Here is a 26720-nt window from a genome sequence, read left to right as displayed (position 1 = left end):
CTTCACCTCTGCTGATTTGGCTTCTTCAAATTCTAGAAACTTAATCTGGATGTAGAGGAACGGTGGTTGGACAATACCAGCTTACCTGCCTCTACCTGTAGACTCACCTGAAGAGCAAGGTGTGATAAGTAGTTATGGACTAAGCTAGTAACTATGGTTATTTGAGAGAGCACTTTAGAAAGTATTTTACACTTCTTTCCTGGTTTAGGTTTTTCAGTTTCCTAAAGAAATAGCAATGTTATTCTGGGCAAGGAGAATAGAAAGAATGTACTTGAATGTACAGACATGTCTTAAACTGTGATGGATTGCCTAGTCATCACATCTTGCATGACAGCTGGGAAATTGAGACTTAAAAAAGGTTAAGTAATTTGGCCAAATTCACGCAGGTATTTAGTGGTAGAACTAGGATAAAGATAGTAGTCGCTGATTCCTCACTGCTGATGGGCACTCTGCCAATTTAGTCTTATAAAATAGAGCAGTTTCATTTATTGTGTTTACTCTCTTTTCTTCTTCTTCCTCCTCCCACACACTCCAATTATTTAAGAAAACAACAACAACAAAACAGCAACAGAGAAACTCACTTCTTTTCTTTTTCATAGAGAAGAAGCATAGGCACAGAAGATGTACAGGCCAGCGAATTCAAGGCAGAAAAACAAGTTCCTTTTACCTTTCTTTCTAATCCTCTTTAAGATTGCCATATGTATATTCCTTCCTCTGAAGTGACTGGATTTCTTCAAAGACAGAGCTACAGAAAGCCAGGTGGCCTTGCTAACGGTCATCAGGGGAACTTTTATGAAAGCATATGTATCTCTTACAAGTAATGATTTATTCTTAATATGACCCTCCTTTGCTGGGAAAGTCTTTATAGGTCAAAGAATCTCATGAATGTTTAAAAAGCTGTTACCAATTTTTCTAATCTTGTGGTGTTTCTTGATCTCCTTTGCCATGAAATCCTGGTATGTGTATAAGGAACAGATGGAGTAGTTAATATAATAATGATAACCAGAGTTTCTTTTACTACAGAGCCAAATTATATAGCTAAAAAAGAACATTAAATAAGAATTCATTGTAGGATATAATTTAAACTTATTGATCTTAAGTGTTTGATTGTTAGGTTTTTCAGGAATGTTTATTATGAAGATTTAAAAACATCTGATTGGGCCAGCAGAACAGCTGTAGAAAATTTTTGGTCCTAGGAGACCTGTTCTCATCATAATAGATATTGATGGGATTTTTTGCTTTTGTTGATGATTTATGACTGGTGATATAGAACTTTTAACTACATGAGTCTTTTTTGATTTAAGCCACCAAAACTTTCCCATTCCCTCTCCCCACATTCTGTCTGACAAGTACCAAATTAGGTTTTATAATATTCAGATGTTTAGAGTTGGCTAGTTTATTTCATTAAAGCACTGCTAGGTTGCTTTTAAATAAGGATAATATGAAGAGAAAATTTTTTCTGTAGCAAGAAAATGTTGCCTAAAATCACTGCTAATGTACCTGCAATTAAAACTGCATAGACATATGCAGTGTCTATATGCAGAGTATTTGGAGGCTTTGGGTTATTTGGATTTTGAATGAGCTGAGTGTTTTGGGGGTTGGATAGGTAGAAATGCTGCTTAGACCTTCCATAACACAATGGCATTCCACAGGGGTTTGAAAGTGATAATGAGCCACATGGGAAATTTCCCAATATGCCTTTTGTGTTTCAGTAGAATAATTGGCATTCTTAGAGAATTGGGCAGTCTCTCTATTCAGAGATTGTTGAAATATCCCATGGTATTTGGTGACTTATCCAGAAATATTCTAGTAGTGTTTCAAAGTGGTTGCTCTTTCCTTTTGTTCTTTGTGAAGAAGATATATTAATTTTGGTTTGGCTATTTGTTCTCTTATGAAAGGCTTATTTTTTGTGTATGAACAGTGTAGAAAACAGGATTTGTAATTGTCTCAGTCTCCTCTAGTCTCAAGATCTGAAACTTGTTTGAGGGGGTGATTATCCCCAACACATCAGTGGAATCTAAATTTTTCTGATGGTTCTATTGAGGAGGAATATTCGTCTTCAAAATTGTAAACATTTTTGGATAGGCCATTGTAAGGATTTGGAAAATTTACTTATCACCTTCTCCTGTTTTAAATATCAATAATATTAACATGTTGACATGGGAAATATGTATGAGAGGATATGGAAGCTGGCTTATTTGAAGTACTTAGTAAATACTCACTAAATTTATATTGCATTAGGTGCAAGGCTTTTCAGAATTAGCTCTAAAATGCTAAATAATTTCATTAAAGGTTTCTTTATATAATTCATTTTTATTACTTTAGGGACATTTAGTATAAAAGAAAACCAAGCTAAAAGAGTATTATAATAATTAGAAGAACTAGGAGAGGGATAGGAGGTTGAGAGATGTTAGCTGAAGTATACAAATTTCTCTCTGGGGATGATAAACATGTTTAAAATTGGTTGTGGTGATAATGGTACAATGTATAAATGTACTGAAAACTCTTGTACATTCATTTTATCTAGCAGCCAATTTTTTGAAAGTGCTATTAATAGGAACTCTAGTCTCTGGCATAGAGTTGTAATTTCAGAGAAACTAACTAGTGTAATCTTGCTATCACTTCCTAAAGTCTGCCCAGCGTGGTCATTCTGTGGTATATATACTAAACATCGATCTGCCCCCCGTCTTAGTGAGCCACAGTGTAGTAAGGCCTTATTAACTCTTTCCACCGTTCTCTTGAGTCAAGTCAGAGCTTCACAGAAAGACTCCATAACTTTAAGCTGCAAGAGTTTACTCTGTATGTCAGCAGCCCATTTCTCTGGTTCCTTCTCCAGGACCTCTGAGTACCTTCTAAATTAACATCTCCTGTCTTCATGAATACTTAAGATCTCATTTATGACTGGGACCACATTGGTCACTGTGGGTATAACAGAGACAAGACAGTCATTGCTCACCCTTGTGGAGGCATTCACCATTGGTCACCCTATCTCATTTAGGGTAATGACGTTAGTTTATTTGCTTGCCTTTGGTTATAGAAAGCAGGAAGTCTGAAACAAAAGAATAGTCTGTTGCTATGTCCTATAACCTTTTTGTTGTGCCTGTAGGCTACTCTGGATATCAGAATCATCCCTATGGCAGGCCAGGGTACACTGAGGTGCCTAGGAACTATGATGCGTACACAGCAGGACTGAGTGAAGAGGAACAGCTGGAGAGAGCATTAAGAGCCAGCCTCTGGGACCGAGGTAAGAGTCTTGTGCCCTTCAGTTATTTTGAAGCATACTTCACGTGGTCAGGTGGCCTGAAAAAGGGCTATTTGTAGAAAATTAAACTTTAAATAGTTTATAAAAAGGATATATAGATGAAAAAAATGTGTGCAGATTGTGATTACAAAGAATGGGGTGTGATGCCATATTCCTAGCAACCTAAGATAATAAGGTGCCAGACTGTGTACATATTATTAAAGTGGTTCTTTTTATAGGCCTGCTGCACTTAACATTTTGACATTAAAGTCAAGAAACTTAAAAAATTTCTCAGGTGCATGAACAAGGGGTTACTTTAGAATTTGTATCTGTAAAGCAAGCTTTATGTCACTGTGTTCAGGAAGTTGCCTTAATTCTCCCATAGATCTCCCTCAAACTCACAGGAGCCACACAAATCAGGTTTGAATTCTGCTGAACCAATCTCTCTAGGAGCAGACTCTAGGAATTTGTACTTTTAACACATTTTCTGGAAAATTCTTCTATAAACTGCTATATGAGAACCAGTGTATTCATTCTGACATCTTTGTTCTGTGTTTGACTTTTGTTTGTTTATTTTTAGTAGTGACTAGAAAGTACCCATTCATTCACTAAGCATTTATGAAGGTCTTATTATGTTCTATGTAGCGTACTGTGTTAACATAGATTAAAAAATAGACCTGCCCTGAAAAAGTTCACACTGTCTGGCAGGGCAGATGCTTATACACTGTACAAGTAACCATGATGTCAAGTGAGGGTCCTGTCTCAGCGAGATCCTGAGTACTAGAGGCAAAGGAAGCAGGTGAGCTTTTTCTTAAGGAGAGCTATCTGATTTTCACAGAGGAGGTGGCCTTTGAACCCGACCTTCAAGAATTTGTAGAATTTGCAGAATCCTGGAAGGGCATTCTAAGTAGGAATCTGAGCAACATCATGGACACAGAAATAAAGGGTGTGTTCAGCCAGTCCTCACTCTTGAACACAGCATTAGGAGAAAGGAGGAAGAAGAGTGGGAAGCTAGGCTGGGGCTACAAGTCCTAGAATTAAATAGGCCAAGTGAAAAATGAACCAGCGTATGGTATAAATACCAATGGAGTTCTGCCTGAGAGTCTGCTGTGTTCAGAGTTGTGTTTTGTTTATGAATCCAGCAGCAGTCATTCTACAAACAAGGATTGAGCACTTGCAGGGTACCAGGCATTATGTTTGATTGTGAGAAAACACAAGTTAATATAGTTTCTTATTTGAAGGAATACAGTCATAGCAACAAAAGTGTGCCTGGAAGTGGAGGACAATAGCAAATAGGTAGTCAAACTAGAAGACCGCATCCTAATAGTCTGAACAAGAAATAAGAACCTGGATCATGAAGGTAACAGGAGAAGTGTAGAAGAGATAAATCAGTATTTCTCAAGTAAAGAGAATTAGAACTATGTGTCAGTAACCTATCACGATGGACAGATGACCCCAAAACTTGTGGTTTAAGACAGGAATCATTTTGCTCAAGAATGGCTACCTGAACTTGGCTGGTGAGCTACAGTGTCTGCAGTGCCTGTTGGGGGGCTGGCTGATCTAGAATGGCCTTATTTACATAAATGACTGTCCTCTGATGTTGGTGATTGGGCCATGCATCCATCCTCATCCAGCAGACTAGTTTAGGCTCATTCACAAGGACACAGTATAAAGTTTCCAAGGGAAAATGTGGAAACAATCAAGGCTTAGGATAGCACAGTGTCATTTCTGTAGTGTTTTGTTATCTAAGCAGATTTACAGGAAAGGGAAATAGATTTGCCCTCTTGTTGGAGAATAGCAGTCACATTGCAAGAGGTTATTGATAGAGGGAAAGGTACAGCATTGGGGCCATTTTTGTAATACTACATTACATATCATCAGTAGATAGCCAGTATCATCATTAAAAGCATGCCTAGGCTGTAGAATCCTGAAAACTGGAGGAAGAGTCCCAGAGCCTGTATTTTAAAAAAGTTTTCATGGTTCTTCCTATGCTCAAGAATTTAATCATTATTGAGTTAGACATGAAATATAATGGAACAAACAGGGCAAGACAGAGCTTCTCGGCATAGATTTTGAACAGCCTGTTTCATCCCCCCATGTCAAAAATTACTAAAGGGTGATAGAAAGTCAGGAAAATCAGGTATCCTGAGTCAGGATATTTGAATGGGGAATGTAGAAAAATCTATGTGAAACGTAGTCGGAGAAAGGAAATGTAGACAGATGAATATACTTTTTGAAGTTTTATTTCTAAAGGCTTATTATATGTCCCCATCAGTAGTCAGGCAGGTAATTAATAATAGAAGTACAGGTGTCTTTCTCAGAAAGAAAAAAAAAAAGTAGAGCTTCCGAGAGTAATTTGTCTCTCAGAGACAAGAGTGCAGGAGATCAGTAGGTGAAAGCATCCTCTGATGGACCTGCTGAGTTTGGAGCAATTCTAGGGCCTGGAATAAAGCTACAGAAGAGTCTAACATTATGTTGATTAGAAGGAAGCTTGAGTAAATTTCTGAGACTTTTTCATTACTGAAGAATGTTTATCACCAGGCTAATGTTAAGTAATTTTTATTTTTCATGCTTAAAAATAAGTAATATTTAACCATTTAGTAATGGGGGGAAATCAGACACATACTACCTTGAAAGGTTTCAGAAAGTAATATGATATTAATGTTAATTTCTTTTCATACATTTAATCCTATTTTTAAAAGCTTCTTATAAAAATCTCAGAACAGTATATTGAATGACAATAGAAATAACTTAAAATTTTCTTATACCTTTAAGTAATTTTTGTTTTGTCATCTTTAAAACATTACAGTGAAGTTAAAAGAATTATTTTAATTTATAAAGAAAGGTTTTTGTACATCAGAGACTATAAGACTTAATTACTTTTGGTGAGAAGACTATTTCTGAGATTATTTTGAAGCTGAGGGTTTTGTTTCTAGCTGTGCCTAATTAGTTGTTTGATTGGAAAAATTTGGCTTCTACTTTGGGGTTGTTTCAAATTCTTATAATGTAAAACTGCTGTGACAGACAAGTGGAGTTGGTACTCAACTAATTTCATCATCTCACCTTTCTTTTTAACAGAGTGATAGATTTTTCTCCTACAGATGAATTTTCATTCTAGTTACAGAAAAATCACAAAAGCACTGAGTACTTGACATTTGTCATCCAAATAGCCACTTGATACGCCTGAAACACAGTGACCTTGTTTAGCATTCTGTATTACAGTGAGTGTTCCCCTGCCAGCATATCTAATTTTTTTTTTATTTTATGGAGTAGAAAACTTGTATTGTTGGAAGATTTTTTGTTGAATAAGTTGTGCTGGGTTAATTAAGTAGCGTGAGGAGGAAAATAGTTTTTATCATGACAAAGTAGTATACTTCACATTCCAAACTGAATGAAATATAAAAATGGGGAAATAAAATATTTTTTAAAAGAAGGGAAAGAAAAAGAAGAAACGTAAATGAGTAGTTACTGTTGATTTTTAGATACAGGACTTTCCTAATCAGAAAAACAATGAAAAAATTATAGAAGGAAAGAGAACTAGATTTTTTTTAAGAAAACATTTGACATTGTCATTAATGTAAAGAACCCATATAGTATAATAATCAGTACTAACTGCATTAGGAAAATGGAAATGGATTTGAATATATAATTCAAAAAAGATTTACAAAATGACCAATGTGTTTCTGAGAAAATTTACTATATATCAGTGAGAATTCCTTTTTTTTTTTTTTTTTTTTTTTTTATCTTACCACAATAAGTATTGGTAGTGGCGCAGGCATTTCTATGCTGCTGATGAGAATGTGAATTGATATAACTTTCTGGAAAACACATTCAGAATATATAATCAAGAGGCTTACCTTCCACAATTCCTCAACTAGAAATCTAGCCTGAGGAAATGTTAGAGTAAGGCCCAAAATGGATCTATCAGTTATTTATTTTATAATTAAATGTAATAGGATAAACATAGCCTGTGAAGTCCAAGCTTTCAATTCTGCAAATGCTTAAACAAAATTGACATAAATGCATTAAAATAAATGATAACCTAGAGCTTAATGTATCTTTTTTATATATTTTCATATACATATGAAATGCAAATGTATATTACTATATGCTATAATTATTCACCTATTTTTCAAGAGAATAGAACTATAAAAATGTAATACTTATTTCAAAAGTTACTGTAAGAAGTATATTTATTGCTTAATTTAAGCTTTTATAGGTGTTCCACATAAGGACTATGGGACTAATTAGGTTAAGTAGATTGACTACTACAGTGTGAACAAGGGTTAAATCAGTGATAGTTTAGTTTAAAGGTAGAATATTATGCAACTATGAAAAATAATATTTTTAAAAAGGTAGTGGTGTGAAACTGTGATTATAACATAATTATCAAATGGTATAAAAAATTGTGTGTACCTTATGATCAGAAATTTACAAAATAAAAATCCAAAGCATGGGCTGGGGTTGTACTCATTGGTAGAGTGCTTGCCTAGCACATGTGAGGCACTGGGTTCTATCCTTAGCACTACATAAAAATGAAATAAATGAATAAATGAAAAATAAAATAATTTTAAAAACTCCAAACCAAGTATTTTCCCATAGAAGAAAAAGTTAAAAATTATAATGAATACCTTTTTAAAAATGTCTCTTTAGTGTTTTAAGACAATTGCAAAGTGTTTTAAGGAAAATAAAATGGAAATTAAATTAATAATTTGTAAAGTTAATTCCTTTGCTGTCATATGTTACTGTATAATGGGCTTCAAGAAGTCTCTTTAGAACTGTTGTCTTGAAGCTAGTTCCAATGCTGTTTAAAACATTCATTGGAAATAAAATTCTGTGATTGAACAAGTTTAGATACCAGTATTATTGCAGATCTTTAAGTGGGTATAGTTTACAGTTTTCCCCAAATTCATTTGAATGTAGAGCTGGTGTGTATGCATGTGACGGTCCAGAAGAAGATGGATGGGGGAGTTGTCTTGGCTGAATCCTTGGAAAGTGGATGCAGACATCCAGTTACTTTATCTTTAAGCACTTAAGTCTTTGTCTCTGAAGAGTAAGGGAGCTTCTGCTCCTTATCCATGCTACCATTGTTACATCAAAGAAAATTAACCATGATTTCCAAATTAGATCTTTTTTATTTGTCTAATTAGTTGTACATGACAGTAGAATGCACTTTAACACATCATACATAAAAGAAGTATAACTTCTCATTCTTCTGGTTGTACATGATGTAGAATGTACATGATTACCAGTCGTGTAGTCATATATGCACATAGGGTAATAATGTCTGATTCATTCTATTATCATTCTTACCCTCATACCCCTGACCCTTCCCTTCACTCCCCTTTGCTTAATACAAGGTACCTCTATTCTTCCCTAGCTGCCCCCCTTACTGTAAGTTAACGTCTGCATATCAGAGAAAACATTTGGTCTTTGGTTTTTTTGGATTGGCTTATTTCACTTAGCATGATATTCTTCAGCTCCATTCATTTATCTGCAAATGCCATAATTTCATTCTTCTTTAAGACTGAGTAATATTCCATTATGAATATGTACCACAATTTTCTTTATCCACTCATCTGTTGAAGGACATCTCAGTTGGTTCCATAGTTTGGCTATTGTGAGTTGAGCTGCTGTGAGCATTGATGTGGGTGCATCACTGTAGTATGCTGATCTTAAGTCCTTTAGGAATAAACCGAGGAGTGGGATAGCTGGGTCAGATGCTGGTTGTATTCTAGGTTTTCTGAGGAATCTCCAGACTACTTTCCAGAGTGGTTGCACCAATTTTCAGTCCCACCAGCAGTGTATGAGTGTACCTTTTTCCTTGCATCCTCACCAACATTTATTGTTGCTTATATTCTTGAAAATTGCCATTTTGACTAGAGTGAGATGAAATCTTAGAGTAGTTTTGATTTGCATTTCTCTAGTTGCTAGTGATGTTGAACATTTTTTTATATATTTGTTGATCAGTTGTATTTCTTCTTCTGTGAAGTGCCTGCTTAGTTCCTTAGCCCATTTATTGATGTGTTAGTTGGTGGTGGTTTTTGGGGGGGATGGGGGTGGAGGATGTTGAGTTTTTTGAGTTCTTTATGCATCCTGGAGATTAATGCTCTACCTAAGGTGCAAGTGGCAAAGATTTTCTCCCATTCAATAGGCGTTCTCTTCACATTTTTGATTGTTTCCTTTGCTGAGAAGAAGCTTTGCAGTTTGATACCATCCCATTTATTGATTCTTGATTTAACTTCTTGTGCTTTAGGAGTCTTGTTAAGGAAGCCAGTTCCTAAGACATGGTAAAGATTTGGGCCTGTTTTTTTTTTCTATTAGGTGCAGGGTCTATATTCTAGTGTCTAAATCTTCGATTCACTTTGAGTTGAGTTTTGTGCAGGGTAAAAGATAAAGGGTTTAGTTTCATTTTGTTTTCTATGGATTTCCAGTTTTCCCAGCATCATTTGCTCTCTTTTCTCTAATGTATGTTTTGGGCTCCTTTGTCTAGTATGAGATAACTGTATTCATGCTTGGGTTAGTCTCTGTATCTTATGTTCTATATCATTTATTTTCATGTCGGTTTTGATGCCATTGCCATGCTGTTTTTGTTACTGTGATTCCAGAGTATAGTTTAAGGTCTACCTCCTGCTTCATTTTTCTTGCTAAGGCTTGCTTTGGCTATTCTGGGTCTCTTATTTTCCCAAGTGAATTTCACGATTGCTTTTTTTTATTTCCATGAAGAATATCATTGAGATTTTTAATAAGACTTGCATTAAATCTGTATAACACTTTGGGTAGTATGTCCATTTGACAATGCTAATTCTGCATATCTAAGAGTGTGAGAGATTTTTTTCATCTTCTAAGGTCTTCTTCAATTTCTTTCTTTAGAAACATCTAATATTTAGTCCAAAAATAGAATGCCCCAATTTTCTTAGAAAACATCTTTTATAGCCAAATTTTCAAGTTTTCAGTGTTGCATTTGATTATTTCCTTTTATATAAAATGACACCCTGCTTTTTTTTTTCAGGAGACTACTCTCATTGAATATTTGAAGTTCCACATTTTGTCTGATTATTTCTTCATGGTGTTATTTAACTTATTTCTCCATTCCTGTGTTTCTGTATATTGATACTTATATTTGAGGACTTAATTAAGTTCAAGTTAAACATTTTTAACACAAATATGACCTAGATGATGCCATGTTCTTCATATTGCAGCATAGCAGGAGATACAAAGTGTTGGGCCATCCCACTGATACTGGCTTAAGTTTCATCATTGGGTTCAAATCTCTCAGTTGCAAAAGTATGTTTTTTTTTCCTTCTTCTCTTAGCATGTCCAGTATAAGGAGATACTATGTCACTCTATCAATATCCCGTTTCCCAACAACCATCTAATTAATGGTTTTTGTAGTCTTGATGGTCTTTGCAAGACTATCAGTATTTCATTGAGTTCAGTGTTAAGTTTTTTTACTTACCTCTTTTTAAATTTCTTTTTAGTAAAATCTTTCCTTTAGGGTAGACAGTTATGTGAAATTTGTCTAAACTGTAGAATTATGTGTCCCCCAAAATCAAGATACAGAGCAATTATATCACTCGAAAAATTTCTCTCTCACTCTTCCTTTGTAGTCAGCCTCCCCTACCCCTAATCTTGAAAAAAACTGGTTGCCTTTATCTTCAGAATGCTTTGCTTTTTCCAGAATGTCTTGTAAGTGGAACCATACAATATTTACCTATGGGGGTCTGACTTCTTTTACTTGGTTAAATACATTTGTTAAGTGTATTGATAATTTGTTCTCTTTTATGGTTCAGCTGTATTCTGTTGAATGGATATACCACATCTTTTCTGCTGTTTTTAATCCTTTCATCAGTTGAAAGACATTTGGGTTTTTTCTAGGTTTGGGCACCTATGAGTAAAGATGCTATAGAAATTCACATATAGGTATTAGTGTTAACATAAATTTTCAGCTAAGTAAATACCTGGTTTTGCTGGGTTATGTAGTGTGCGCATATTTAATTTCATAAGAAACTGTTTATGACTGTACCATTTTCTATTCCTACCCACAGCAAATGAGTGTTCCAGGTGTTTAAGATAGTCTACAGCACTTGGTATGTTCAGTTTTCATCTTGGCCATTCTAATAGTATAAAAAGGTGTCTGGCTATTGTTTTAATTTGTTTCTCTAATAGCTAATGATATTTCCTTCTATGTGATTATTTGCCACCTGTGTATCATCTTTGCTGCAGTCTATTTCATTATTTTGCCTAGTTTTTATTGGATTGTTTTTCTTACTGAGTTTAATTTTTTTATATACATACTGGATACTAGTCCTTTATAAGACATGATTTTCATATATTTCCACCTAGTCTTTCACTTATCTTTCCACTCTCTTAACAGTAACTTTTGTGGCACAAAAGATTTTCATTTGGATGAGATACAACTTACTAATTTTTAAAGCTTTTATTTTTGTATCGAATTTTCCCCCTAATCCAAAACCCTGAAGGCTTTATCCACATTTTCATAGTTTTCCATGTTACATTTAGATCTATAACCCATATTTTCATCTTTCTTTTTTTTTTTGGTATAGATGTAAAGTACAAAAGTGAATACTGTGCAGTTCTAAGTATTTCAACACTATTTGTTGAAAAGATAACCATTTCTCCACTAAATTACCTCTGTACTTTTTAAAATAACAATTAGTTATATTTAATTCAGGCTATTTCTGTATTCTGTTACTTTCATTGATCTGGTCCTTCACCAACACTACACTCTTTGGTTTCTTTAGCTTTGTAGTTAGTCTTAAAATCAGTAGTGTGAATCCTTAGTCTTAAAATCAGTAGGGTGAATCCTTCAATTTTATTCTTTTTCAAAATTGTTCTGATTACTCTAGTTCCTTTTCTAAACATAAAATTTAAAAGGAGCTTATTGATATGTAGAAAAGTTCTTTCTAGGATTTTGGCTCTATAGATAAATTGGGAAAGAATTGACATCGTAATGATGAGTTTTGTATTCAAGGGTAGAATGTTTTCTCTCATGTGGAAGCTAGAGCAATGTAAGGAGAAAAGGGGAATCTGATATAATAAAGATAGAAGAAAGATGAGTGGAGTAGAAGGAGATTGAGGGGGAGGAAAGAGGGACAGGAATGGGAAGAAAATATGGAATGAATTTGACAAAATTGCACTATGTGCATGTATAAATATACCACAATGAATTCCATCTCTATGTGTATCTGTAAAGCACTAGTGAAAAATAAATAAGTAAATAGAATACCAGTAGAATAGAGGAAGGAGAATGGGGGGTGGAGGGAGGCACTGGGAAATGAAATGGAGTAAATTCTATTCCATGCATGTATGATTGTGTCAAAATGAACCCAACTATTATGGATAACTGAAATACACTAATAAAAGCATAAAAATAAAATTAAATACAGTATGGTTTCCCTGCTTATTTAGAGTTTTCTTATTTCTTTGATCAGTGTTTTATAATTGTTAGATTTATACCTAAGTATAAATAATTTTTGGAGGGGGGGAATGCTATTATAAATTGTACTTAAGTTTTTTTCTGTATCTTTTGAGATGGTTATATTTTTTCTTTGTTTGTCTAATAACATACTAACTTATAGATTTCTGAAGTTGAAGCAGGGTTGCACTCCCAGGATAAATTATACCTAGTTCCAGTATATTAGAGTTCATTCCTGTGCAAATGCCATGTATATTTGAATATGTATTCTGCTATTGTTGGATGGAATATTCATAAAGGGTAATTAGATGAACTTAGCCAACACTATTGTTCAGGTCTTCCGTATTTATTTGCTTGTTCTGTGGAATACTATGAGTATTTTGAATTACAGGGATTCACATGAGTAATATTGAATTTAGATTGTTGCTTTCTTTACACTGGATACACCAAAGGTTCAGTTTCCTCTAGTGTTAACCTTGTTTGGAGGATGGGGCTGATTGCTTAGAATGTTTTCCTTAGTGTCTGCTTGAAACTTGGTTTCAGGTCCTGCTTTTGTTCTGCAGCTCAGGGGGCTTCTCCTTCCGTTCACTTGTGCCTCTCCTAGTGGAATGCTGCTGTTACTTGTTACTCTGAACCTTTAGTCTGGTGGCTGGAGGCAAGTGGGGTCTGTTCTGATTAACCTTTAGTTCTGTCAGTCACTGTGTCCAGGGGTTTGGCCCCAGACCTTCTCAGTGTTCTGCTAGTTCCCTAAGGGAAACTGGTTGTGTCCTCCTTTCAGGCTGTCAAGGATTTTGTTCCATGCGACCCTGAGGGAGGATCTAGGCAGCCTCTCACACCATTCCTTCAGTGCTAAGCCAAGTTGGAAAAGGGCATTTCTTTGGACTCTCACCAGTCTTTTGTGAGACTAGGTGAGGACCTGAGAATAGCCTGAACATGGGTGGGGATTCCTTATATCACAGCCCCCAAGAGTTCTGTGCTCTCTTGCCAGCTCATACTCAGCCTTAAGCAGTTATCAGCTTTGGCTCCATTCTTCTTCGTATCCAACACCATCTGCCCTCAGCAAGCAAGTGCTCGCGCATACCGTTTTAGATTAAGGTTTAGTTGGTTTCCCAATCACCTCTGCTCTTTGATGAGTTCAAGGAAAGTTCTTAATTTTTATTGTTCCAGCATTTGTGTTTATTGTAGTCATGGGAGTATTGTTTTTTTCCAATTTTCTTTCCAGATTCCTAGTGGAAGCTGGAGCATTCCTTATTCTTCATTGGAGTTTGAATCTATCATCCCTTACTCATTTATTTTATTAGCTGCTGCTGCTGCTCCTGTTAACTAAAGAAAATTTTTCCTTTATGAAGTTGGTAGAAATTATGGTTCCTACTAAAAAGACTTGAGTAAATAGTTTTTTCTTTGATTTCTGGTTTTCCTATAAAGGAGTGTTAGTGCATTAGCCACCAATAATGCTGAATTTGAAAGGGCTAACTAACAGAAATTCATTTGATAGATACAGTGCCAGTCCTGCAGCAGTAAATTTCAGTCTGTTCTTTATTTAAATTAGTATAAAGATAAGTTGAAGAATAAAGATAGCAATTTTTTTGACTGAAGAATTTGCCATTATCATATTTTTAATAGTACCTGGCCGTAATTATAAGTCTTAAAACTCATGCTAGGAATAATACCAAAATAGCTTTTGTAGAAAAAATAACAAAATGTCTATTTATTTCAAGGACTTGTACACTTACTAATGTTAACCAAAATCTTGTCTTGTTCTGTTGGCAGTCTCAGCTTTTTAAACAAGTCCAAGAAGCAGCTGATACCATAATAATAGAACAATTTTGGAAAAGAGCCATCTCTTTTTGAGTCAAAAGGCAGATGCCAACCAGGAACATTAGCTCATTTTGTTATTTTTTCTTTTTTCTTGTCTTCCCTCCCCCACATCTCTCCATGTGTAATTTGTGCTTCTTTTTTTCTCTTTAATAGCCTGTCACTAAGTTCAGCTGGCACTGGGTACAAAGCTGTGTCCTTTTCAACTTCTGTCTGCCAGCCTGGAGCATGTGTACTGGTTAAAGCTGGAAATCTTTACTGACATGTGGAATAACTTGTGCTTCTCCTCTTAGACTCTTCTGAAAGGCAAATAGCCACAATCACACTTTGGCTGTCTTGTGAAAATCAGGCAGAGTTGTCATCTCCCACCCTATACTGTGCAGTTGGGGTAGCTGGTTAGCCATATGTGAAACTATGGTATAATATACTACAAAGGTCTTGGCTTGAGAATGAAACGATTGCTGCTTTGTCTCTTTAGTCTTTAGATGTAAAATTACAAGGGAAGACATATTAGAAAAAATTTAGGTTCGGAATTAATATCCACTGCTTTTGTTGTTAACAGGTCATTTGATGATATCTTTGAATTTTGTTTTTTTAAGCATCATGTGTTCATAGAGATTATTTGATGTATGATTTAAGTTTAAAAAAAAAAAAGAGGGTTTACTCTAAGTTGTACATTTTCTTTTACTGAAACAACCCCAAGGCATGTGAAAGTAGCACAAGTGTGTTGTTTCTTTATTGTGTAGAAATTTTTGAGACGGGGCTGGGGATGTGGCTCAAGCGGTAGCGCGCTCGCCTGGCATGCGTGCGGCCCGGGTTCGATCCTTAGCACCACATACAAACAAAGATGTTGTGTCCGCTGATAACTAAAAAATAAATATTAAAAAATTCTCTCTCTCTCTCCCTTCCTCTCTCTCTCTCACTCTCTCTTTAAAAAAAAAAAAAAAAAAGAAATTTTTGAGAAAAATAAATTACATCCAATATTTAAAATCTGTAAGGAAAGAACGGGAACTTCAGCAGTCTGAGTTTCAGTCTTATCAATCTGACTTTATTTGAAGTGTGAGTCATTAAATCGGATCAGATCTTCATTTTGTTATTGTTTGTTTATAATGAAGTTGAATTGATACTATTCAGTATCCCTTATAGTTCCATTATTCTCTGGTAAAGGAATGGAGTAGAGAGGATAGCAATAAAGAGATGGAGTATTGGAAAATGTCAGGAATATGGTGTTTGACACATAGGTCTTAGGGCTTACTATGAAAGCTTTCTGGAAGATAAGTTAACACAACAACGCACAGCAGATATAATTTGATAAATACATGCATTAGATGGTGGTATCTTACTCAATTGCATGATTATATGAGCTTTCATGGGCTCATTGCAAGCATAGGCAGTTGGCAGTTTTTAACATATGCAAATTTTCACTGCTGCCTTGCTTGGTTAACTTAGCAGGAACATTGCAGCCAGGACAGAGATATGCTGCTAATTCTGTGTGACCACTTAGCATTCTTTTTAAAAGTAATTTTGTGTGTTTTCCCCCAGGAAAACTTTCTATGTAATAAAAAAAGTACCATCTGCCAGATTGTCTAAAAGCAATTTCAGTGCAGAACAATCACTTGCTTTAGATTACTGGTTCTTACTTGCTACTCTGTGTGTTGGAGGTATTCATTTCAGTGAATAAAGTTTGATATTGGAGATGTGAAATTGAGCATGTAAAAAATATAAGTATTACACATGATTTTTCAAATCTGTAAAACAACATGTGAATATTTCAGCCAAGAAGAAAAATAATAAAGTGGACCAGAATTCTGTTTAGGTCCTCTTGGGAAGTGCCAGTCTTCTATTTAGGTTCCAAACTTTAAAATATTAACTACACACCAGCTATTGCTTTAAAGAGAGACATGTGTACATGAAATTTAAACATGTTTGGGAAATTGACATTGTTATATATGAATTACTTTATAATTTTTTTTCTTCCATCTACCCTCCAAATCACCATTTATTGAAAATCATTTTTCATATGCTAATGTGTGCATTTAACAATAAAAGTACCAAAAAAATTAATAAATACTTTTATCCACTTATTACCTATGCCCCCCACAAACTACTTTTGGGCTACCAAATATTAATGTTTTCATAATACTGCCTTGCACATTTGTGATGTTGCTCAGTATTGTTATTCATTTGCCACTCAGTGAGTCCTTATTTGAGCCCCTCCTATGTATCAGCATTATAAGCAGTGAAGCTCAGAAGTAAATAAATCTTGTTCTTCACCACTAAGGTAAAAAGGCTCTTCTTTTTGGTGAACAGCAGGAAATTTAAGTGACCTGCTTAAGTTCTACTTAAGCAATATATTAGAGTTAGGAAAGAGATGCAGTTTATAATGAAGATGTTGAATTAAGTATTCTTCAGAAACCCTTCCAGTTCCATTCATTGGTAAGTTGACTTACGTAAGGTGACCACTTTACTTACTAGTGCTATATTCTCTACTTCAGCTATCATGATTCCCTAATGTAAGAATTTATGGAATATGAAGTTTATCAGTATAATGGTTTGGATACTCATTTATGTAATTTTTAATCTTAGGAGCTATTGATATGTGTATTTAGTGTTTTATAAGATCAAGTCCAGTTGGAGAAAACCATTACTATCGGCCTGATTCAGAATTGCTTATTGCTCTTAAAATATATTATTTTGAAAAGGACATATTGGATAGTATGTTAAAATTGCCATGGATCTTACCTTCTTTTTGGTCAAAAAATTGAGGTTGTAAAGAAATTTGTAATGCTGTGTATCTGTACTACAAAAATAACACATAATAAAATGGGATCCCTGCCCCACCCTTTTTTGAGGTGAAGGCCTCAGACTTTGTTTTACAAACTCAATAGTTTATATTTTCAATTAACAAAATTGTATTTGTTTTTAATATTAGTTTTCTAATTCTTTCTTAAACCTCATAAGAACATATCAAAAGTATATATTACACTTTTCAAAGAGTGTCGTAACATTTTATCTTAAACTTGAATGGTGATCTCTTTTAATGTCCATAAAGTGCCATGTTGTTAAGCATATTAAATATATAACTGCCATTTCAGTCTTGGGAAGGGACATGTTAGTATTACTGTGATCCTTTGCTTAGTTTATTTGTATGCATATTATGACATCACTCTCTACCCCACAATTATATACGACTATAATTTATCAAAATATTTAAAACCCAAAGATAAAATATTTAACTTATTTCTATAGCATATTATGTTTGCATGTTTTCCTGACAATAGTTTAAAAGTTGTAAAACAAATTGTTTGTATGGGGAAGGAATGTCCTTCTTATATAAGAAGCCTGTATCTCATAGGACATCCCCCCCCAAACAAATGCTTACTGTAAACAATTGTAAATAATCTGTTGGGTTGTTTTTTGCCAAAAATTATAGCACATAATAGTTGGAAAATATTGGGATTTTTTATTCTCTTTTGGTTTTTGAGATGGGGTCCCACTACAGTGCCCAGCCTAGTCTTGAACTCCTGGTCTTGAGTTATCCTCCCACCTCAGCCTCCCAACTGTTGGGACTTCCATGCTCACCATCATACCGGGCCTTAAAAATACTGTTTTTAGTATATACATGTTAGCTATGAATCAAGGATATTTGCAATGTTAATTTAAATAGAACTTAACTTGTCTTTAGTAGTTTTCCTTTTACAGAAGAAATGATTCATAACAAAAAATGAGTTAAAGTGTTCACATTAAGTGTGCCTCAGACACCAGAATTTTAGGTTGGGCTACTGCACATCACTCTGGTTACTCATCAATAGCAATTATTCATATGAGAATCTTCACTACTATCTGTGTCACCTCCTTGAAGCAGTCTCACTCAGAGTTGCTCACTTTTTCCAATTTGTTTTATTGTGTTGTTTTGCTGGAGAGAAAACCGATATGGTTTCTATTTATCATAGAATCACAAGTAGCTTTCAGAGTGGTCTAGTTTCATCAGATGGCAGTTCTCCAAGGATTCAAATTATTTATAATTTTGTTGTACTTAGTTATAGAGAGCCAGATGTGAGAGTCATGCATAATATATATTTATGTATCTCCACCAATCTCAATTAGAGGATGAAAAGATGATCTTTTATCACATCTGTTATTTAAGTCTACTTTTGTTGTAACATAGAACCCAAATTGCACAAAGTTATTAAGATTAGTATAAATATTAACCTAATTAAAATTACATTGTAATCATTTGCTTTGGAAAATTGCAAATGGCCTAATCATGCAGAGATAAGAGACAAGTTAAATAAATCATCATATAGAATAATACTGAGCCATTAAAAAGACAAAGAAGCAAGTTCACAGTGTGTCAGATGAGAAGCAAGGTACTTTGTTTCTGGTAAACTCATTTGTTTTAGTCAGACTTAGTAAAGGTATTATTTTAAAGGTAGAAATAATATTTAACAAAAATGCCAGTTATCTTTACTTTTTAGGAATATGATTATAGTGACTTATATTCTCTTATTTGGCTGAACTTCAGTTCTAAAATTTCTTCATATAGAATATTTGTAAAGAAAAGCATGTTATGGAAATTATTTCATACATTACCAAAATATTGAGTATTTTTTTCTACTCTCTATGGTCCTAGTTCATGTGAGACATAAAGCTGTGTTTTGTAGTGAAATGCAGAGAAAACTGTCTCTTCTCAGTGTTCTGCAGTCTCTGCAGGATGTTCTGACTGGACAGAGAAAGGAAGGAGACTGAGCAGAGCCCAAAACATCAAACTATGAGCTCTCTGGCCTTTCTCTCCCTTTCCTTTTTGTGTGATCCCTTCTTTACTTTTTCATCTACTCCAAACCTTCCAGACTAAAGTTATCAATTGCTCTTGTTATTAGCAGCTAGTTGTCCCTAGTTACTACAATGATTTCTTCATTCCCCTTCCCCTTTATTTTTAATAGCACAATGTATAAATCACAGGTGTACAGACAGCTTAATGAGTTTTTACATATGTATGCAATCAATCATGTAGCCACAGTCTCAATTAAGGATAAACACTCTTCTGACTTCTGTAACGGTAGGCTAATTTTACTTGTTCATAGTTAGTGACAGTCATCATTGTTAATCAGGGAAATGCAAAAGCTAAAATCATAATGAGTTTCTACTACACGTACATTAGAATGGCTAAAACTTAAAAGACTGATAATCTCAAGTGCTGATCAAGATGTGAGCAACTGGAACTCTCTGCACTAGTTGTAAAATAGTACACCTAGTTGGAAAACTGGCAGTTTTTAATGAAGTTAAATAATGCCTACATTATAACCCAGCAATCTCACTCCTAGATTTTACCGAAGAGATTTGAAAATATAAAAGTCCACACAAAGCATGTTCATTGCAGCTTTACTCAGAACAGCCCCAAACTGGAAACAATTTCTTTCTTTCTTGAGATTTCCAAAACGCACTACGTTCAACCTTAGTTTTAGGCCGATTAGCATACCATTTAGGAATCCGGGCAACAGACCCTTCCATTTACCTTACAGTATGCAACATTGAAAGCTCCATAAGTTTTATTGAATGCCATGTTTTCATATCTTCTCTGATTAACCTCAATGAAAGTTTGAGTGAGGTGTTTAGAACTCGGGGTTGGGTTGGCAAGGAAAACAGTGGTCTGGCACTCTTCCTGTAGAAGGGCATTTTTGTTTTGCAAAGTGCAATTTTGTATTATTAGAGAACAATATGAATTGACTGTTGAATCTTTGTGTTCAGGATTCTTTACAGATCAAACGAAAACAACCCAAAGCCCAGTAGTATTTAATTTTCAGCTTAATGAGACTAAAAGGAAACCATTTGCTTTTAGCTAATATGATGCTGATATAAAATGTAGCTAATCCATGGACATTAAGGGAGATAAAGTGTTTAATAAGTGTCTTCTAGAAGAAGTGACATCTGTATGGGACACCTGCTGTCTTCATTATGTCTTTAAATAAACTGTGTCTCAGGGGGTTAGCAGGGCCCCTCTTTTGGCACACTGTGCTGTGACAAAGACAAATTTTGAGCCTCAAGTAATTTACTGAGGAGAATGCTTTTTGGCAAGGAGGGAATTAAACCCCTGGCTTAGATAATGCAGGCCCAGTGAGGCCCAATCGAGTTTAACTTTGAGATTATGACCTTTGTCAGGTTATGACACATTTCCTACCCCTTGATAGGCCTAATTATTTGCTGTTTCGTGTTTTAGATAACATAAACATTGGATATGTAGCATGTAGACAGTTTATGTGGACAGAGCTTCTTGTTATGTGGGCATACACGTTTAGAGGAATGCTATATTTCTTTGTGTGTTGGGGGGGGGGGTGCGGCGCTGGGATCCAGTGGCCACTAAACAATGCCTATATTGACAGTTTATTTCTGTTATGCTTTTGCTCATTACCATCCTGCATGCAGTAGGGACAGGGGAGGGTGGAAGTGAAGCAGCACTAACGAAAGCTGTTCTCTGCATGCCTTTTAAATCAGTTGTCATTTTCACAGACTACAATCTAACCAAGAATGATTTTCATAAGCAATGGCTATAAAAAGCCTATGTAGCTCCAGAAAATAGTATTTAATCAGCTCTGTGGTTCATTTTGTTAGCCTCAGGAAAAAGCAACTCACCACCAAATTCTACTCTCTCATAGGTAGGCTTTTTAAAAGCCAAAACCAAAACATCTACTTTTTAGCTGTATGAACCTAATGCTTTGTCCCCCTATAGGGGCAGCAGTTATATAGTTGCTACGCACTCTGTATCTCTCAGACCTTGACACCAGACAAGGGGAACATCATCAGAGTTAATGAGCAATTAGGACATTTTCCCCTGTCAATTAACTGGCAAAATAATGAGACCAAATAAGCACTGTCCTTAAAACTGTCAAGACTTGTACATATTTTAAAAAAAAAAATCTGTCTCCTGCTCTTTTGTGGTTTTATGAATAGACAACTACTTAACTTTAGAAAAATAAAATAGAAATTGCACCTATAGTAAACAGAAGAGAGGTGTACGATGGGATATCATTTATTCTAAACTCAGAATTTTGAATTTTGGCTGGGTGTGTTGGCGCACGCTTATAATCCCAGTGGCTCAGGAGGCTGAGGCAGGAGGATCACAAGTTCAAAGCTAGCCTTGGCAATTTAGTGATGCCCTGAGCAACTTAGCAAGACTCTGTCTCAAAATAAATAATAAAAATAAAGGGCTGAGGGTGTTGCTTGGTTGTTAAAAGTGCTCCTGGGTTCAATCCCGGGTTCTACTCCTCTACCCCGCCCCAAATATGGATTTTTTCCTACTGAGTCATAGTGACATTTCAACATCTATCACCTTATTTGTCTCAAAGGTCAACAGACAAAATATATAGAGTGAACATGCTTTTATTGTGTCTGAATAAATGTATGAAGTGTAAGGTTGGAGCAATCTAGGTATTGATCCTAATTTTGAATAAATATATTCCAAACCATGGCCCATCTATGGGTTTGGTTTTTACCCTGAATATAATGAGAAGTTAGTGAAGGATTTGAATAGAGGAGTGAGTAAAGCAGAGAAAATAAATAAAAGTTCAGACATAGGAAGATGATCTGTTGGAGGAATGAAGTAGATTGTGACTATAGTGTATTTTTCAGTGTGGGGACCAAGATGGCAGGTTATCAGGATGGAGAGAGAGAGAGAGAGGTGGTGTGCAGGTTATGAAGGGCCCAGTTTCTGAGTTTAAGGGTTTTGCTCTTAATCCTGAGAATAGTCTAAACCATTGAGAGTTTTAAGCAGGAAAGCAACAATATCAAATCTGGGTTTTAAAATCACTTTACTTGGTGGGGGGAAAGGTGGAGGGAATGTACTGATCCATAGCATAGCAGGTGCCATTGTAATTGGCCTGTGTCTGTATGTGTACCTGTGTGTGCAGATACTCAGAGTTCTGACGACTCATATTTGATATGGAGTAGAACTGAGATTGGAACCCAGGCAGTCTAGTCTCAGAATCTGAATATTTAATTGTTACATTTTAATCATACATTTTGCCATTCATATATTGTAGAGCATGATAATGGTGGCATTTTCAATAATTTATAATTAATATAAATAATTATTAGTTTGCTATTTTAAATTAACATGAAAAAATTTATACTAGTTTCCTAGGGCTGCCATGCAAACATTACAGACTGTGTTAATTAAACAATGGAAATTTATTTTCTTACTTCTCCAGAGGCTAGAAGTCCAAGGTCAGGGTGCCAACGGGTTTGATTTCTCCCAAGGTTGCTTTCCTTAGGTTGCAGATAACTGCTACCTTTTTCTGTGTCCACACGTGGTTTTTCCTCTTCTTGTATACATGCCTGGTTGTTTTAGTCAGATTTTGCATCACAATGACCAGTTTACTGAACAACAAAAACATAGCCGAGGAAAATTTATTTGGGTTCATGGTTTTAGGAGTCTCAGTCCATAGATAGCCAGTTCCATGCTCTGGCCTCAGACTGAGGTGGGTAAGGCCTAGTGGAGGAAGGTTGCTTAGTTTGTTGCACCATTAGGAAGCAGAGAGAGAGAGGAAGGGGCTGCACAAGAACCATCCTTCCAGGGCAGTTCCCCAGTGAAGCACCTCCTCTAGCCACCTAGTTCATTCAAAACTAGGATGAACTGTAGTTACAGCCCTTACAGTCCAATCATTTCACCCGTGAACATTCCTGTGTTAATCCAAGAGCTCTGGGAAGACACCTCTCATATCTAAACCATAACATTCTGCCCCTAAAAGCTCATGTCCATCTCATTGCAAAATGCAAAAAGTTGGGGCTGGGGATATAGCTCAGCTGGTAGAGTGCTTGCCTTGCAAGTACGAGGCCCTTGGTTCAGTCCCCAGCACCACACACACACACACACACACACACACACACACACACACAAAATCCATCTCCAGGAGTCCTGTAGTCTTAACAGTTTTAGTATTGCTGAAAAGTCCAGTCCACGTGAAAGTCTCCTGAGATTTAAGCAAACTCTTGGCTGGGAATCCCTGTAAAAAATTAAAAACAAGTTGCATATATCCAATATACAGTGGCACAGAATAAAATTTCATTCCAAAAGAGAGGAATAAGGGCAATGAATGAAAGAGATGGGGCCAAAGCAAGACCAAAACCCAACTGAACAAACGGGGCTCCTAACTCTGTGGATAGCATCTAGGACTCAGTGGCAAGATGTTCTGTATAAAGGGTTTGGGCAGCCCTGCACCTTTGCCCATGGCAGTTGCAGTGCACATGGCTGTCTCCACAGCTAGCATCTTTTCTTGGCAGACAGTCCATATCGCTGACATCTCTTAATTCCTGGGGTCTTCATTCCTGCTTTAACTTTACCTTTATAGCTTCAAGCATTACCCTCTCAAGCACACCCCATGGACTCCAACTCTGCTGCATTTTGCCTGGCCTCCCAGGCTTTCCTGAGAAATCTCAGTGAAAGGCTTCATGACCCCTTAACTTAAGCATCCCATATTTCTGCAGAACTAGCACCATGTGGGTGATGCCATGGGCCTGCTTACAGCTCACATAATACCTAGCCCCCTGGAACACAGCTGTAGGGACCTTTGAGTGCTCTGTAGCTCAGGATAGTGAAATAACTTTTTAGGACCACTTGCGTGAGTAGGATGCTCCCATGATCTCTTCTCAAAGGAATTTTCCTTTTTCCATCCATGAGCCTGACATGGGTATGGTCTTGCAAATTCCTGAGATACCCAGAGCCATCTTTCCTATTGTCTCATTGCAAAGTTCTTAGCATTGCCTTAGGGGCTGTAATCTCTTCAGCAAGCACACCTTTCTTTCTTTTTTTAAAATTTATTTTTTTTTCATTACAATCCTTATTTGTGGTATATATGTGTATTAAGAATTGTAATGCAAAAAAAAGAGTACACGTATAATGGCATAAGCTGGCATGAACAGAGGTATGAAAAATAGTGCTCTATATGTGCAAGCACGCTTTTTCTTTTCTTTTTTTTTTAATTAATTTTTATTGTAGGTTGTTCAAAACATTACATAGTTCTTGATATATCATATTTCACACTTTGATTCAAGTGGGATATGAGCTCCCATTTTTACCCCATATACAGATTGCAGCAAGCGCACTTTTTCTTAATCCCAGCTTTATGTGCACTTTTTAAAAAAAGTTTTTTAGTTCTGTGTTCTGTTCCTATTGTGGCCAGAAAAACTGCCAGCAATATCAGTGCCACTAACTGAATGCTGTGCTATCTTGAAATATCCTCCATCAGGCTAATTAGTCCATCATCTTTAAATATAGCCTTACAGAAACTCTGAGCTTTAGCCTAGACAAAATGTAGACAACCAGGTTTTTTGCCTGGTCTTTAGGAGACATTGCATACCATCACAAGTTCCCAAAGAATCTGGCTGATGATTTCAGATCACAAATTTCTCAAACAACTTTTTTTGGGGTGTGTGTGTGTGTGTGTGTTTCAGTTTTCAGTGTTAGTCTAAGTTTGGGATACATCTTCTATAACCTTCTCTTTCTTTTAGGGTTTAGAGTAGAGAAATGATTCTAATTATCAGTATTCCTTTTCCACAAAACAGTAGGCAGGGAGATCTGACTCCTCCATGCTTAGAAATTTAGGCAGACAAACGACAGAAGCTGCAACAGGAGATGAGAGAAGAGACCCAACACTAAGGCAGTGACTTGCAGGAGTACTAAGCATGATGCAGAGACAGAGATGTCCCCTTGCTGCTTGGCCTCTGGCAGTTAGACCCACTCTTCAACAATGTGATATTCCAAAGCCAAACCAACCCAGAGTGTGTTCTTCTTCCCTCTTTGTTTATGAGTGTTCCCCACATCTAGTGCTGCGCTTTTATTTACTTCCTCTGTCATTGTCAAGAAAGATGAATATCTCTTGATTGATGATCTCAGTGAGGTATCTTGAGACTGTGGAATTTCCATCTGTAAGAGAGTTCAGCGGAAGTCTATTCTGTGCTCATTGTATTCATGCTGCCTACAGGATGAAATTCACACCAATTTCTGGTCCTGTTTAAAGCACAAATATCAAGGGACTGGATCTTAAGGCATATCAAGCAGTGGGCATGGTTTAGCACCATTAGCACTGAGTAATGCTCAGGGTCAGGTATAGAACCAGCTCACTAACCTAAACGTGGGAACTAACATTGCCAAACTCCTAGAAGACAGTATACATGTAAATCTTCATGGACTGGATTAGATACCAAAAACAAAGCATCAAATGAATAACATATAAATTAGACTTTATCAAAATGTAAAACTTTTCTGCTGCAGGGAACACCATAAAAATTGAACACATAATCACAAAATAGGGAAAATATTTTCAAACAATATATTTGATAAAGAACTTTTATATGGAAAATGTAAAGAAATTTTATAATTCAGTAATAAGACAGCCCACTTCAAAACTGGGCAGATGATCTAAATAGACATTTCTCCAAAGATGACATACATATGGCCCATAAGCACATAAGAAATTGCTGTATCATTATTTTTGAGGAAATGCAATTTAAAAACACAACGAGATACCTCTTCACATCCACTAGGATGGTGTGTTTATAAGATTTTTGTTGCTGTGACCAAAATATCTAATGAGAACACCTTCATTTTGGCTTGTGATTTCAGAGATTCAGTCCATGGTAATCTTAACTCCACTGCTCTGGGCTTGAGGTGAGGCAGAACATCATGGCAGAGGGGCATGACAGAGGAAAGCTGCTCAGGTCTTAGTGGCTGGGAAACAGAGAGAGGACCAGGGACCAAATACAGTCACCAGGGACACACTATCAGTACCTACCTCCTCCAGCCACACCCCACCTGCCCCAGTTACCACCCAGTGATCCATTCAAAATATTAATCCATCAAATGGAATAATCCACTGATCAGGCTACAGCTCTCCTAACCTAATCATTTTGCCCCTGAATATTGCTGCATTGAATATCATGTTTCCAGTACATAAATTTAAGGGAGAACATTTTATATATAAATCCCAATACAAGACTACAATAATCTTTTTTCCCCCAAAGGCAGTCTTAAATACCAGCAAGGATGTGGATAAATTAAAGCCTTCTTTCACTGCTAATGGAATTGCAAAATGGTATAGCTGCTTTGGATGACAGTCTGGCAGTTACTCAGGTCAAATGTAGAGTTTAACCTTAATATATAAACCAGTAATTTCTAAGAGAAATGAAAACATATGTCCACACAAAAACTTGTACATGAAAGTTCATGGTAAC

General features: G+C 35.9%; 1 protein-coding gene across 9 annotated transcripts in view; it reads left to right on the top strand.

Moving 5' to 3' along the window:
• Rhbdd1 (rhomboid domain containing 1) overlaps nucleotides 1-26720 on the top strand; it is a 135016-nt gene that overhangs the window by 70211 nt on the left and 38085 nt on the right. For all 9 annotated transcript variants that reach the window (XM_076865858.2, XM_076865860.2, XM_076865857.2 and 6 more), the window contains one exon: nucleotides 3107-3244. In XM_076865858.2, coding sequence (XP_076721973.1) covers nucleotides 3107-3244 — 138 coding nt within the window. The remainder of the gene's footprint in view (nucleotides 1-3106; nucleotides 3245-26720) is intronic.

Source organism: Callospermophilus lateralis, chromosome 9 (assembly GCF_048772815.1).
Source record: "Callospermophilus lateralis isolate mCalLat2 chromosome 9, mCalLat2.hap1, whole genome shotgun sequence".
In the NCBI taxonomy this organism is placed as follows: Eukaryota; Metazoa; Chordata; class Mammalia; order Rodentia; family Sciuridae; genus Callospermophilus; species Callospermophilus lateralis.
This window is presented reverse-complemented; position numbering and strand designations above follow the sequence as displayed.